The 15792-nt window shown below is 32.1% G+C and overlaps 1 protein-coding gene across 1 annotated transcript in view; it reads left to right on the plus strand.

The window, feature by feature from the left end:
* KLHL1 (kelch like family member 1) overlaps positions 1-15792 on the plus strand; it is a 321085-nt gene that overhangs the window by 119136 nt on the left and 186157 nt on the right. The window contains exons 2-3 of the mRNA XM_056109709.1: positions 1967-2149; positions 7317-7453. Of these exons, the coding sequence (XP_055965684.1) occupies positions 1967-2149; positions 7317-7453 (320 nt within the window). The remainder of the gene's footprint in view (positions 1-1966; positions 2150-7316; positions 7454-15792) is intronic.

Consider the following 15792-nt stretch of genomic DNA (forward strand, 5'->3'; position numbering starts at 1 on the left):
AATCACAGTCTTTCTGTATTTTTCCACCAGTATCCAAGTTCTAGAAAAGTTTTACTGGGAGTGGGGTGCGGTGTGCCACGCACCTGGTGATGCTCAGGTCTTTCTATTGGCTGCGTGTGTTAAAGACTCCAGTTGGTGTCTAGGCAGCAGCTGCGAGCTAGACAAGCACTTTAAGCGCTGAACTCTCTTTCCTATCTCCCTAACAAACTTCGGGTGTGGGGCTATAATTATATGCCTATGATTCCATTGTCTGTATTTATTCCTACTCCTCTGGTGATGCCCAAAATCCTGCCTAGTGACCACACTATGCTGAGCATCTTAAACTTTCATCTTATTCTATTTATAGTTAACAATTACCTTGAGGGTTAAAAAAATGGAAGTACTATAGACTGTCGAGGATTTCCATGATGTTACCTTTGTTCTAGAAGTTGGTCCTTCCAGTACATCTGCCTAAGTGTTATTGAATTTTGATCGCTGTTGTAGTATTATTTTATTTGTGTTCTTCATTCTGGTAAGATGTTAAATAAATTACAAGCTAGAAAACTCTCATTGGATACAGAATTCTCCGTGTTTCTTTCTAGCTTGAAATAAATGATTTTGTTATTATTATTTATTTCATTTAAATTTGTTAATTCTTTAAAATATTTATCAGAACAGTAGAAAAGATATGCTTTCCTTGTCACACATCAACAAGTACTGATATGGGGTGACATTTTTAACATTATTTTGATATATATGCATATGTGTATGCATAGATACATAGCCTATGAGAGTAATAGTCACAGTAGCCAAGCTTAAATGTAATGATCCATTTGAAATACTCATATATATGTATATATATATAAAACGTATATTGTTTATGTGGTTAATTATCCATATATATCCATATATGTTGAGATATTCATTTTCAATAGTGTACAAAAAGCATATTATAAAACTGCTGCTTTCAATAAAAATCTAAAGAATAGAATAATCCTGAAAGGCTAATACATTTTTAATGGATTTTTGTTATTTGTTTGTTTTTGGTTTGGGAGGCCATACCCAGAGGTGTTCAGGACTTTTTTCCTGACTCTGTGTTTAGGAATGATCCTTAGGAATGAGTGTTTGGGGGAACTGAATACAGTGGTGGGGACAGAACTTGGGTCAGTCATATTCAAGGCAAGTGCCTGACATTCTGTATTATGAGTCTGGTCCCCATTTTGTGTTTTTGTTTAATTAGTCATAGAGGAGAGAGCAATAGGAGTGAGCAGCCAGCCTGGCTGAGCCAGGTTCGATTCCTCTGCCCTTCTCAGAGAGCCAGGCAAGCTACTGAGAGTATCTTACCTGCAGGACAAAGCCTGGCAAGCTCCCCCTGATGTATTCAATATACCACACACAGTAACAACAAGTCTCACAATGGAGACGTTACTGGGCCTGCTCGAGTAAATCAATTAACAACGGGAGGACAGTCATAGAGGATGCAGAATAGGAAATAATTTAATGCCAAATTAGTTGTCAATCATTTTACAAAACAATGTTCATATATTTTCATAAAAAATTTAACTTCTATAAAGTTGTATTATCTTTAGAACAATGATAACATAACAGTGTAAGTAGATTTTTCAATCTTATATGCATTGTATCAAAATTTAATAAAAATATAATTAGTAAGTTGGTAATTTTTATAATATTCAGGTTCAATAATTCAATGCCCTGATAAATAAATATAATCTAAATATGTCTTTTGAGAAAAATTATAACTGGCAATTTATTTATTACTTTCTAGAGTAAATCATTTAACCCAAGATAGATTTCATGACACATTAGTAATGATCAAAGTTAGAAAATATGCATTGATTTTTATTTTTTCCCTAGCAGTCTAAACATCTCCATGGTTCTAGATAATTGGTAGCACTAGCTAAATACTATCTTTGTGTGTGTGTGTGTGTGTTGTGTGTGTGTGTGTGTGTGTGTGTGTGATCTGCAGACTCTCAGCGACAAGCCATTCCCTGACATCTCAAAGTGACATGGACTCCAGCAGCTCTGAAGAATTCTATCAAGCTGTTCATCATGCTGAGCAAACCTTCAGAAAAATGGAAAGTTACTTGAAACAGCAGCAACTCTGTGATGTCATTTTGATTGTTGGAAACCGAAAGATACCTGCACATAGGTAGAGTAACACTTTTTATTGGAGATATTTATGGATATCTTTAGAAATGATAGTATTGTTGGTAAATTGAAGAAAATTCTAATAATAAAATTGACAATCTACACTTCTAAACAGATTTCATACTGCTTAGTCTAGCTTTTTAGTTCATTAATGAAAAAAAAAACATTTTAAATTATATTTTGCAGAAATAAAGCACACATATCTATCTAGTACAAAACTAAACCTCTAATAACTAGGGCTGATAGATATTTCATGTTATGTAAATTACAATCAGACTTGGTGGCAATCAATTTAAATTTAGCACAATAAAAGTCTGGAATATATTGCTTTTCTCTCTATTTAAAAGCAGGTTATCTTGAATAGTTTTTTTTATTTACAAAATTCAAAGATTTTATATTTATATATTTATTTGTCTCTATTATTATCCCACTATTCTATTTAAGGTAAAACATACTTATATTCACAATTCACAAAATATTTTATAGCTAAAAAGTTCTAAGTTATATATTTATGATTGACAATTATGTTTAGTAAAATTTTTATATCTTATTACCTTATACTATGTTAAATATGTATGTTTTTATAATATAATTACATAAAAAGAACATTAATATATTGAAATAAAAATAATTAAATCTATTTATCTCTGTTCTAGATTCTCAGATGAATCCTAAAATAGACTTTTATTTTTCACAAATTTCTGAGAATAATTGATCAACAAGTGAACAAAAATTTTAATGTAAAACATGTAATGCCAGATATAGTGAATTATTTGCTTGGTACATTAATTTGTAATTAGTGATATATACTAGATGCTAAAAAATAGGCTTCAAATCAATATTAATTATCAGACAATGTATTATTTTGTAATGCACATGTATAAAATGAAATATTAAGACTATGAGATGTTTTCCTCTTTTATCCATTATTGAAACTATGTATCTGACAAAACAAAAAGGAAAATCTAAAATAGTTAGCATCTTAAATGTTGGGAATAGTGTTATTTGTAATTCTGTGCACAGAAAAACACTATAGAAGAATGTGGACTATAATGTCTGCAAGGCTGACTCCTAGGTAAAGGTAGTAAGATTTTCAGTGTAGGATAAGAGAAAAAATTATATATATATACATATGTAATATATACATATATTATATATAACATATACATATATTGTATATGATGAGAGAGACTAGGACACATATACACATATATACACTATGTTTATATATTCTTTAAACCTTTAATTAAGCAATAAGTAAATTGATGACCAATTAATGATCAAAGTGAAGTATAAAATGCTACCTCATAGGAATAAAGATATCTCACTATAGAAACCAAATACTGAGAGCTACAAAATATGTCATGTGTTTTTATTTTCATCCACTTTTGATAATGAATTTAACTATTGCAAGTACATACTTAACATTAGTATCATGCAAGATGTTGAGACTAAAATTGGCTATTAAGCAATGCATTTATTAATTCTCAAATTACAAAACACAGTAAGATTACCTTCCTTCATAAGTAAGATTATGAAGGTAAAATGCAAATTGCTTTTTTAAGTACCATATATTAAGATTCACACGTAGGAAATTGGTATTGTTCATATGTGTAATGTAACATATCACTGTAGCACTGTAATATACATTTTTTAATTTGATGATAGAATAATAACTGACTTTTCCATACTAAATCCTAATCCTAAACCTAAATCATTGAGCCTAGTAAATTATTATGGCTCTCTAATTGTTTCAGAAAAAAGTAATATCCCAGCTCTTGCCAGCTTCCATACTTTCAGATTATTTTCAACAAATTTCAGGCAGTATCTATAGCAACAAGGTTTCCATTAATTCAGCCTTCAAGTACATCCTGATTTTTGGCTCCAGCAACCCAGAAGGCTCCAGTGACTATAGGCAACCAAACAACCTCTGAGAGCTAAGATTCTAGGAACCTTCCATGAACTCCAGCTCCTGACTAGACCCACTTCTCAAAGAACTGTTTTTTTTTTTTAATTGTGGTAACATGACTTATAAACTGCTTCAGACATACCGCACTAATAACTGCAATAGACTGCTGAGCATAATTAAAACAAAGGTAGAACTAAACATGTTACAGCTTTAGAAAAAGTACAAAATATAGATATAGCAAAAACTGATTAATGATCTAGGGTGTAAGTTCAGCTAATCAAGTGTAGAATAATGACTGTATCAACAGAGAGAAAAATATGAATAGAAAAATAGTCAGAAGGAATGTGTCATAAGACAGAGTCCTAGGGGCTGGAGCGGTAGTACAAAGGGTAGGACATTTGTCTTGAAAGCAGCTGACCTGGGTTCCATTTTCAGCATCCCATATACCCCCAAGCATTGCCAGCAGTAATTCCTGAATGCAGAACCAAGAGTAACTCCTAAGCATCATTGGGTGTGATCCAAAAAGCAAGTAAGCAAGCAAACAAACAAACAAACAAAAAAAGACAGATTCCCAAAAGCAGATTTGGGAACTGGAAGTTCAATTCCATGGTTCATTTTAAGTGTCCTCAGAAGAGAAAGGTAGCACATGGAAGAGAAAGGAACAATTCAAGACACAATTTCATTCAGTATTTTGCTTCTTTAATTCCTAAGAAACTCAATAGAAAGTTTTTTTTAACCATATCCCAAGAAAAGGAGGTAACTGTTATATTTTAGTTCACTGTTATTGGATCCACCCAGGTTGAAGGTTGAAGCTAATTTGGAGATTATAGAGAAATAGATTAAGAGGAGCAGGAGCTCAAAAATTCCCAAGAGTGAAGTGACTCCTGGAGTGAAATGAGAATCTATATAGATATGATGGCTGGGAGTGTTTAATGTTAATTTGTCACCAATTTGGAGAACTAATTATACCTTATATCTGAATTTGGGCAAGGCAATGGCGAAGTTAAATGCAAAAGAAAATAGTCAAATTTATCTCTTATTATATATAGGAACTACGTTGAAAACATAAATGATAACTTTCTAAAATACAACGTGAAATTTAAGTGTTTGGTGTTATATCAATTATGAACTAAGAAGTAAAAATAAAACGTGACCTCATAATGAACACTTTGAGCTTAATTTAAGGTATATGGAAATGCTAATAGACTATCTAGTGAGCAGTTTTAGTAGGCATTCAGGATGTAGCTAGATAGAAATACACCCTAACTGTGATAATAAAGGTCATACTCAAGGATAAATCTGAAAAACTGAGTTTTAAGGCAAAAATTAGAGGCCTGAGGAAAAAAAACCGACAACGAAGGGTCAAGGAATCAGAGCAGGAAGAAACTCACTGAATTAGAGGCAAGTGAGATAAGAATGTCTGTAATGCCTTAGCTATAAAGGGGATTTAAAAAACGAGTGTGAGGTCAACAATGTCGAACACTGCAATAAATTGGAGTGGGACTTTAAAAAGTTTAGTAGGATTGGAAGGAATAAATTTGTAGTGACCTTAATAAAAGATTTTCCAGAATAACTGCTTATATTTCCTTATTTATGCACTTATTTTCCCCTGCATTAATGAATAAAAATATTATTTTCAGTTATAATTATATTCTTGTTCTGAAATCTAATGCAGATTTTATGTATCCTTATATCTAAGTGTAGAATTAACTTTTACTTATTTTTCTAACTGAGTCAGGGACATATATTTGCTATGTTATAGTTAAAAATATTTGTTGTAATTTATATTTAATATTATATATCATATATTTTCCATGAAGTGTGTTTAAGTACTATAAATAACGCCTTTGTATGTTTAAAAGTAAACCAGTTATTTAACTTTTATTAATATAGATTATATGCTCTGGAAATATATGTGTATCTGATTTGTGAGAGTTTATTTTCATATCGGTTGATAAAATTGACAATATGTCATTCATTTCTCTAGATGGCATATAATAAATAGTTAAAGGTACAGTTGTCAAATTCATTTCTACAGAGTGTAAGGCACTGATATATATGTCAGTGTTATTTGCCCAATTTAAATGTACAGCAAACTGATAACTTAATATTTTAATATAGTTCAACTTAGGTATTAATTATAATAATAAATACAATTATGAATTTTACATGAAACTTATTAGATTTATAAAGTATCTATTCAAAAATATTTTTCAGTCAAAGCAAGATATGTCACTGTTGGTTTGATTTACAGTACTCTTCACTTATATAGAAATAAAACTTAATCTTACAAAATATGAAAAAAATATTTCTTCTGATTTTAAGAAAATAAAAACTTTCAGAGAAGATTCCTTTGTATTACCCTTTGTTACTCTACTTCCCTCACGATGTTCTTAAAAAGTGGATAAAAACTGCATGAAGTTGTTTAGCTTACAGATATAAACAGCGCATATACTTCTTTAGAGATAGCCACATTTTTATTTTTTACACTAACATGCATTTCCTTCTTTAAAAGATTAACAAATAAGTGAGTATTATAATTATGCTGTTGTAAGGCTCATGGTATAATATAAATTTGTTTGATAATAGACTATTAATTTGATAGATCTCTCGTGCAGTCTTTAGATCATTCAGAACATTTTTGTAAGGGGTCATACTTTTTGTGCAACTTAACTAAGAATATACAAAATTTAAGCAACATAAGAAAATAAATTAAGGAAGAATTATTTCTTTCAGAAAGTTGTTCTATATAGTAAAAGGAATTGAAAGTACTATATCATTTTATGAAATTTTTATATTTTTCATGAAATACTTAAAGGTTATTTAGATCTATAATATTCAAAAGTCCTATAATTGGATTACTGTATTATCAGTCAAATAAGCAAATATGCTAATATAAAGTGACATGCAATAAACATTTAGGACTTGACTGTGATGTCAGAAATAATAATTCATTAGGGAAATTCAGATTTATGATAGGTCAAAAGTTGCTAAATTTATAAAGATTTACAAAATTAGATCCCTAACCAAATTTATAGGAATCCAAAATGTGAATGAAAATAAGTAGTACAATTCTCTGTGATCAGAGCCTGCTGCATAAACTCTTAAATTTGTTGTTTAAAGTTTGTTTTATAAGATAATATATAAATGATAAATATATAGCCATAAAGAAAGGAACATTTTTCTGCACTGCATTCTTGTTAACAGCATTTATATGATTTACGCCCATGGTCTAAGTCAGCTCCTGTGACTTTTTCAGGCTTGTTCTCAGCTCAGTGTCTGACTATTTCGCTGCCATGTTTACAAGTGATGTTTGTGAGGCCAAGCAAGAAGAGATCAAGATGGAAGGCATAGACCCCAATGCTCTCTGGGACCTTGTTCAATTTGCATATACAGGTACATTAAACTAACCATAGCTTCTCTGATGTCTTTTAAATTTCGGTAGTTTTGAAGGCAGGACTTGAAGTTTGAAAAATTTAACATGGCTGGTTTAAATGGTCGTGATCATGTTTTTTATATATACAGTTCGACTCACAAGTTGCTTCCCAAAAATTTCCTCTACCACAACACAAAGTATGGTTTCCACAACAATAAAATAGAACAAATATATCTTAATTTTTTTTCAGTTGGAAGACTAAGGAGAAAACATCATCAGACTTTTTAATTTAGCATTGTAGTTACAAATGTATATATGTATATTCCAATGCACCACTTTCTCCCAGATGGATTTAAAACTTGTATTTAAAAGACTAAAAGTGTTGCTAGAATGAGCTTGGGAGATCATCAGAGATGTTAGTAATTATCAAGTAAAAATTTATATACATTCCATAATCAGTAATGGAAATAGATTCTAATTATCTTTTTTTGAAAATGATGGCTTCAAATAATTTTTTCTTTAATCAATTGTCTATTAAACTTTTTACTCTACTATGTTAGTATATATAAATAATTAAGCTAATTAGCAATCAGAAGTTGATCAATGTATGAGTATTATCTATAATTCTGGAGGGTGAATTAATAAAACACTACTTTCCCTTCACTGGATAAAAGAGAGAAAGGCATTTAACATTAGTCAACCATTAAGAGGGACTTTTAAGTAATATATGTGCTGCTTAGAGCACTGGAAGCCTCCCATTTACTAAAAACATTTCAAACCCTGTTCAAAAGTAAACAGAATTGGAAACATAATTGAATCTTGTGGTAGAAGCTAAGACACCTAACATGCATTGATATACTATCCTTTTAAAAGGTGCTTGATACATATTGTCTGAACTTCTGCTCAAGGTACTAAATTATGGAATACCCAGAGGCTACTGACTGATTATTACAGTAACAGAAGCCTAATTTAAGGAGCTCAACTTTTGCAGTATGTGTAGTTAGAAAAAAAATCAGAGATAGTGCCACTATAACTAGAATACTATGGAATATTTGAACTACCCACTGAGAATTTTGTTTTATCACAGAAAGGATTTTGATGACACTGATAACTTATAACAAATCCTCTTTGAAAGTAGAAAATGTGTGCATGATTTACCACTAAAACAGCAGGACTGTGATGAAAAAAATCTATTTTCCAGTAAACTTTAATATGATTTTAAGGCAGAAAATGTTGTATTGAATGGCGTTAAATGTGTTAGCAGATAAGCAAGTTATTGCAATAGATGAAAGACCATAATCTCATATTTATTTACTTTTGTTGAAACAAATATGTGGCATAGCAGGGGCTGGGGGAGGTGATTTTTACGTTAGGTGAGAGAAAGAACACAGACTCTATATGTATGCTAATTCACATCCCTTCATGGAAAAGTTAGCTTTCTCCTAACTATGTGAGCACACACTGGAGAAAGGTGCCTATTCAAATTAGGCTCCTCCCCTCAAATGGGACACAGGGAAATCTCCACACAGAAATACCTGGTTTCTTCTTGGGTTGTATAAACAACCAAAACATACTGACTGGCAAAAAAAAAAAAATCAATTAATAACATACCGGTGGAGAATGTTTATAGTTATAAATTCGAAGGTGAAATAGTGCAAACTTAAGAAGCCTGGGGCATTAAGATTAGATGGTGGAATTAAAATAAGAAGAAGGGGTGATTTCATCTTTGACGGTAAACTGATGAGTTTGAAGCTACAGCAGTAGCTCAAAGGGCTGAGCCCATTCTTTCCTTGAAGGAGGTCAGTGCTCTATCCCCAGCACCACTTGGTCTGGTTTCACCAACAGAAAAAGACAAACCAAGCACTCAGTTGTAAATAGCCCCTCAAGCCCACTTCCAACCACCAGATGTGGCCCCAAACGAAACCAAATGAAAGAAGAAAGCCCACAAACAACAACAGCAAAATAGTATTTAAAAAAATATTTGCAAAATCCTCCCAAGGGATAGTTAGGGATCCCCTGGGCCCTCTCATTTGCTGTTCAATGTGACAAGCGAAGATGTGGTGACTCTCAGGTTCTGCTTTATCAGGGATTCTCTGATAAAGGGAACCACAGGAGTGCGCTGAGGTGGATGGCACTGCATTCAGAGAGGCACAGGGACATCCAGGGTTACTCCTGGCAATATTCAGTGGACAGTAAGTTGCCAGTCATCAAATAGAGGTAGTTCTTATTCAAGAACACCGGCACCAACTCTAAAGTTGGAAAAAATTTATTTCTTTAATAGGAGGACATGTTCATTCATGAAATTTCATCTTCAGGGTTGCCTCCCAGATACATTTTTCTCAGGCAGAAAAAGTGGGAGAACTGAGGGTTTTTTCAGTTCCCTTACAGACAAAGAAATAGGATAAAAGACAAGCAAGTCTTAGCTTTTAGGTTCTTCGGCATTGTTAAATTAAAGAAATTTACATTATTTAAATAACAGTAATAAATCCTATCAGGCTCATAGGCCTGAAACAGTCCTTAGATTTCTTTGTCAAAGTCACATTTATTTTAATAGACCTACTCAGGGAACGTTGACAAAAGTCTCCCCTTCTCACCCCTGGTCTGTCCCTTTTGTGGGAAAACGATCCCACTATGCCCTGCTGTGTCTTCCCATGTTGGCTTTTAAAGGAAATGGGTTCCAGATAGTTGAAAATAACTCGTTTATAAAATAGGTAAGGGACTTTATAAATTATTAGCCTCCCAAAGAGGCAAGTAAATAATTTAGAACCACAGATTTTCTAAGTAAGTGCTATTTTTTAAAAGGAGGTCAAGGAACTAGTCTCTGAAAGAAGATAGTCTAAATGTTATAACACCAGGAGAAAGATGAAGACCATCTTGGTAATTTTCAGTTTGTATACAATCCAAAATGGTAATAGAAAGGGCCATTGGCCACTCAGCAAGAGATAGCAAATATAATTACATCATTGTCTTCTTGAAAGGGTGGAATCAAGAAACATACATTTTAGGTATCTTTTAAGCAACAGAAAAGCATTGATCCAACACTTAACTGCCACCCTGTATGGTCAGGCAGCCTTACATTCTTCAAGCACAAAGCTAAGTCAAAAGAGACTCCTTAAAGTGCATCACAATTGTGAAACATGTTTTAAATCTCTCTGCTGAATGCAGTGACCTGGATTGGCACTGCTTTATACTGTCCGGAGAAATTCAAAACTGACCTTCAGCTGTCTTTGTCCCTTTGGTTCTGTTCCAATATCCGTAACAATTATATGGGAAGTTTAAAAAATGTGCTAGATGATAGTATAAAATAACTTGCATGGAAGGTTTGGTGGAATTATTTTTATAGCATAACATAAAGTATATATCTTCTCTTTTGTTACCTATACCATAAAGTATGACAATATCAGTAAGCAGTGACATAGAAAAGAGAGATTAAGGAATATTTGTATATGCATCTAGTTAATTATTAATTAGTTTTCTAATGATCTCTCATACTTTTTCTCATAGAAAATTAAATAAAATGCATTGCAGAGGATCAGCTATTTGGGAGTATTTTCTTAAATTTTGAGGTTAGAGAGGCTTTGGAAAAAACTAATGATACTCAATAATGTAAAGAACTCAAGTTACCTATTGGCTGTATAGGTAATGTACTCAAAATAGATCAATAAATATTTCAAAGTAAATTGAGTAGTTAAGCTTATCAGAAATCTAAAAGATAAATTTAAAAGATCTGCATTTAGCTAAATCAATTAATTGGGAGATTAAGGAACAATAAATGGATAGAGTAGAATAGAATGATATTTATTTATTTATTTATTTATTTATTTTGGCTTTTCGGGTCACACCTGGTGATTCGTCGATTGCCTCGAGCAGGCCGCAGTAAGGTCTCTTCATCCTAGCCCTGAGATTTTTTTTAGAAAGTGCCATATTCAAGGCTCTTTCAGAGTTAGGAGAATGAGACCCTTCATTGTTACTGGTATTTGGCATATTGGGTACGCCACCGAGAGTTTGCCAGACTCTGCTGTGTGGGCAGGTTACATTCGGTAGCCTGCCAGTTTGTCTAAAGTAGGAATGAGATGATAAGATGTACCTTCATGTGTACAGAGAGTGGTCTCAGCATGGTGGAGGCTGGTTCTGGAGGTCATCAGCTGCCTGAGCCCTGGTTGGGGCGGGGAGAAAAACTCGACCCGCTCCCCTCCAAGGGGCCCAGGCGAGGACAGCCAGGCACGGAGGCAGGAGACTGCCATATGTGGTACTGGGGATTAAATCAGGGTTGGACTTTAGCACCTGGTGATACACAGGGATTACTCCTGGCTCTGCACTTAGGAATTCACTGCTGGCAGTGCTCAGGGGACCATATGGAATGCTGGGAATTCAACCCTGGTTGGCCGCGTGCAAGGCAAATGCCCTACCCACTGTGCTATTGCTCCAACCCCCAAATTTAAAATTTTTAAAAATTGTTTTCGCAGCAGCACCAGACCCAGTGTCACCTCTCCTCTCTTCCATCCAATACAATGAAATTTTTGACTGAGATAAGCTTCGATTATTATAGTTATTTAAAGCTACATTAGGAGATATGAATTTACTTTAAATCACTTTATTTGGTAAAATTTGTAAATGTCAGGTTATGAGATGCACCTCTATCCATTTCTCTGTCCTACAACTCCAGCGAATTAGAATGAGAAGTATTGGGTTTGGGGCCTGAGAAATATGTTTATATATTTACTGAAACTTATTTACTGTAAATACATTCACAGTAAAAATATATTTATAAGTGATTAAGTGATATATGTAAAAGGTAAAGGTAAAGGCCCTCCCGTTGATCGTCGATTTGCTCGAGCGGGCCCAGTAACGTCTCCATTGGAGAATTTGTTGTTACTGTGTCTGGCATATCGAATACTCTCGGTAGCTTGCCGGGCTCATATACATATACATATAATTATATATTATAGGCTCCAACTATAATATATATACATATATATTTAATAGGAAGATTGGACTAAATAACAGAGGATCATTTCAGTGGTGACTAATAGAAGGCATATGATCTTTTAAATTTATATATTTAGTCTAATATTGGTAATACATAAGATAGAATAAAGAAAAGCGATAACAATTAGTTTTGACAAAATTTTTAAGTGTCACGTCAGTGTAAAAGATAAAATAATAATAATTTTGAGCTATATATAATAATGATGTTTTATTGCAGTATAAAATGAACGCTCCTTAATCTAAAGGGAAGTCAGCATAGGGTCAATTTTTCACATATTATGATAGCTTAAAAATAGAAAAGAAATGAATTTTAACACTGGTGTTAGAAATAATTGGGCATATATCTAATATAAAGTTCACATTGTTTTTCTAAATTCTTAATAAGCTTTTTAAGTAGTTTCAATATCTCTCCTCCCAAAACTTTTTATTAAATTTTATTAATAGATTTTCACCAAGAAATTTGAATGTAATTTTGCCCGTTTATCAAAAGCCAATAGATGTCTGTATAAAGTTTGTTTTATGAAATAGATCCCTTTCACAAGTATTCTAAGATTTTTTGAATTTGAATATTTGATTGTAATCCAAGAAATACGTAATTGCAAGCTTGTATACTAGTTCTTCAAAATCAAATTATAATCCAATTCACAATATTTGAGCACTTTTTGTTCATTGAACCCAGTTTAATCCCAGGTACCATATTGCCTACACTAAAACATCACTGACTGTAGCCCATTAGTTCTCTGAACACTGCCAGGGCTGTATCTTGTAACTTCTAACATTTCCTTGGTGTCTCTGATAGTCTCAAGCCCAAGCATTGAACCACCAAGTAAGTTGATTGATAAATTCTGGAAGTAACTACTAGGTTTCCTGAGTACCACTTAAAAGAGTTCAAATGCCAAAAACAAAACACAAACAACAACAAAAAATATTCTTAGGAGATAAGAACTTTATTGACCCACTATGTGTTAAGAGCTTATGTTCTTGATGCAGTCAAGTTACCTGTCAAAATAACTAGCAATATTTTCCAACTATTACTAGAATAAAATATCTGAACATAATTTGAAAGTTATTTTCACTTTTTATTGAGATTGATGACTTAGGAATGGAATTTCTTAAATGTAATAAATGCCTCTCAAGTTTCTACTGCACACCTCCTAAGTATTTACCCTATACTTAGTATTGAAAAGCAATATTCTGAATTACATATATTCTGGCTTTATGGTATTTATAATTTGGGACTTAAAATAATTACCCTAGTTCACAATTTTTGTGTAATATATTCTTTATATAAGCAGACTATAGATTTTTTTTTTATTATAGAACAGTAAACTTCAGATTTAAAGGTTTCTTTAATGATTTTGTGTCTGGATATATATTTCAGCTCAACACTGAAACTGATCATCACAACATAACATTTAAAGAGAAAATTTAATATAAGTATATAGTTGAAAATAATACTCTGGAACTCACTATGTTTTAAAGTTGCCTTCAGGAACGCTGATAGAATCTTTCTTTCTTTCTTTCTTTCTTTCTTTCTTTCTTTCTTTCTTTCTTTCTTTCTTTGTTTTTTGTTTATCTTTTACATAGTCCCAACTCTCCTGACATGTTGCAAATATACTGTATCCACTGATGTGTAAGGAAATAGAGTTTTAACAGATAGGAGAGATGGGATTGCAAGGTTGCTCGCAAAGTGTCATGTCCTGTAGAGAGCTGATAAGGACAAGTTTTAAATAAAGGACTTGTCCATCTAATACTGGTATTAAGAAGAGGGGTAGAAAATTAAACTGCCAACATGCAAATCTTTAATCATACTGGAGTTAAATTCTTTTCTAAAGAAAAAAAAAAGGTTTGTGTGCTATTACTAATGAATTAAAGTCCTAGAAAATGCTCAGGAATGTTAAGGTAGTTTCTGCTTACTGCCAAACATTTGAATGTAATAAACACACACACACACACACACACACACAAACACCCAAGAGATGAAATATTTAATGTGCTGCTTTTATATTAAATGATACACATCAATATATGCAGCTTGGATTGAATATTCTAAACTCCTTCAGAATTTCTTATTGCAATTAAAAGTGAATTATTGTTTCATTTTTATTACTGGTTTAATTCAAGTGGCATGAATTATGCAAACACATTAGCAGAATATTAGTTTTATACTGAGGGCTTTTACAAATGAAAAAAGTTCTGTTCTTACTTGAAAAGACTGAGCTTTTAAAAATTGGTTTTACATATAAATTGTATCCATTAATTTACGTATTAGCTTTACATGTCAGCTTTATAGGATATTGAAATATCTTATATACTTATAAAGTAAAATTAAAAATAACAGAAAATAAATAAAATTGACTAACTAAAAACTGCTATCATAGCCCTGTCACCCATTATTTTAATAAGTATCATATTTATGTGTACACATGCACATATAAAATTAAAAATTATTTGAGAAGATAATTTGATCAAATAGATAATCAAAATATATGGATATTTTGTGCACATTTTTTTTGTTATTATTGAGCGACTGTTTTTCTTCTTGTGTGTAATTACTAGGAATTTCATAAGAAGCCTATCTCTGTTGCATTGCAACTCATGTTTATTTTTTAGCTTTCCAAGGGAAGAAAATTTCTCAGGTCTCATATAACAATAAACTTTGGTTTCTTAAAAAAAGCAGAATGACTTTATTTTATTATTATTCATCTTCTATTTTTCTTTCATTCTCTTCTTATTTGGATATTCTTTTTGTATAGTCTTCTAAATTAAATGGATGTTTGGCTACATTTTCTTAGGATTATTTAACTTTCACTCTAAAGTTAAAATATTTAGGCTTCTGTTTTTGAATATATCTATCCATCTCTTACTCCTCTGTAAGCATTTTGATTATCTTTTGGGATACCCTATTATTAGTAAAATTATTGCCAAGTTACTTAGCTAGTGTATCTTGATTTCACTCATTAATAGGAAAATTTAAAAAATAATGTTTAAATATTAGAAAAATTTTTTTTGGTTTGGGGGCCATATTTGGTGGTACTTGTTGATATCTCCAAGTTAGAGCTCAGTGGTGACTCCCTGTGGTTTTTAGCAGCCCCTGTGCACTGGTACCAACCCTAGGATTCCTTCCAAAACCATGCATTTCAACCGTTGAAATATCATTCTAGTCAAAATAAATTAGTTTTATGAACATGTAAAGGAGTTTAGCAAAACACAAAACTGTGAACATTCAGTTATATCATTATTAATTTTAGAATTTTCTTCAATTCCTTTGCATGATTTTTTTTTTGGAAAGAAACAAAGATAATGACTTAACACTGTATAGAATAATTACTTTATCAAAATCTTTATCAAAATTTTACTAATTATGATC

This window comes from Sorex fumeus, unplaced genomic scaffold, assembly GCF_029834395.1.
Source record: "Sorex fumeus unplaced genomic scaffold, SorFum_2.1 ptg000008l, whole genome shotgun sequence".
Taxonomy (NCBI): domain Eukaryota; kingdom Metazoa; phylum Chordata; class Mammalia; order Eulipotyphla; family Soricidae; genus Sorex; species Sorex fumeus.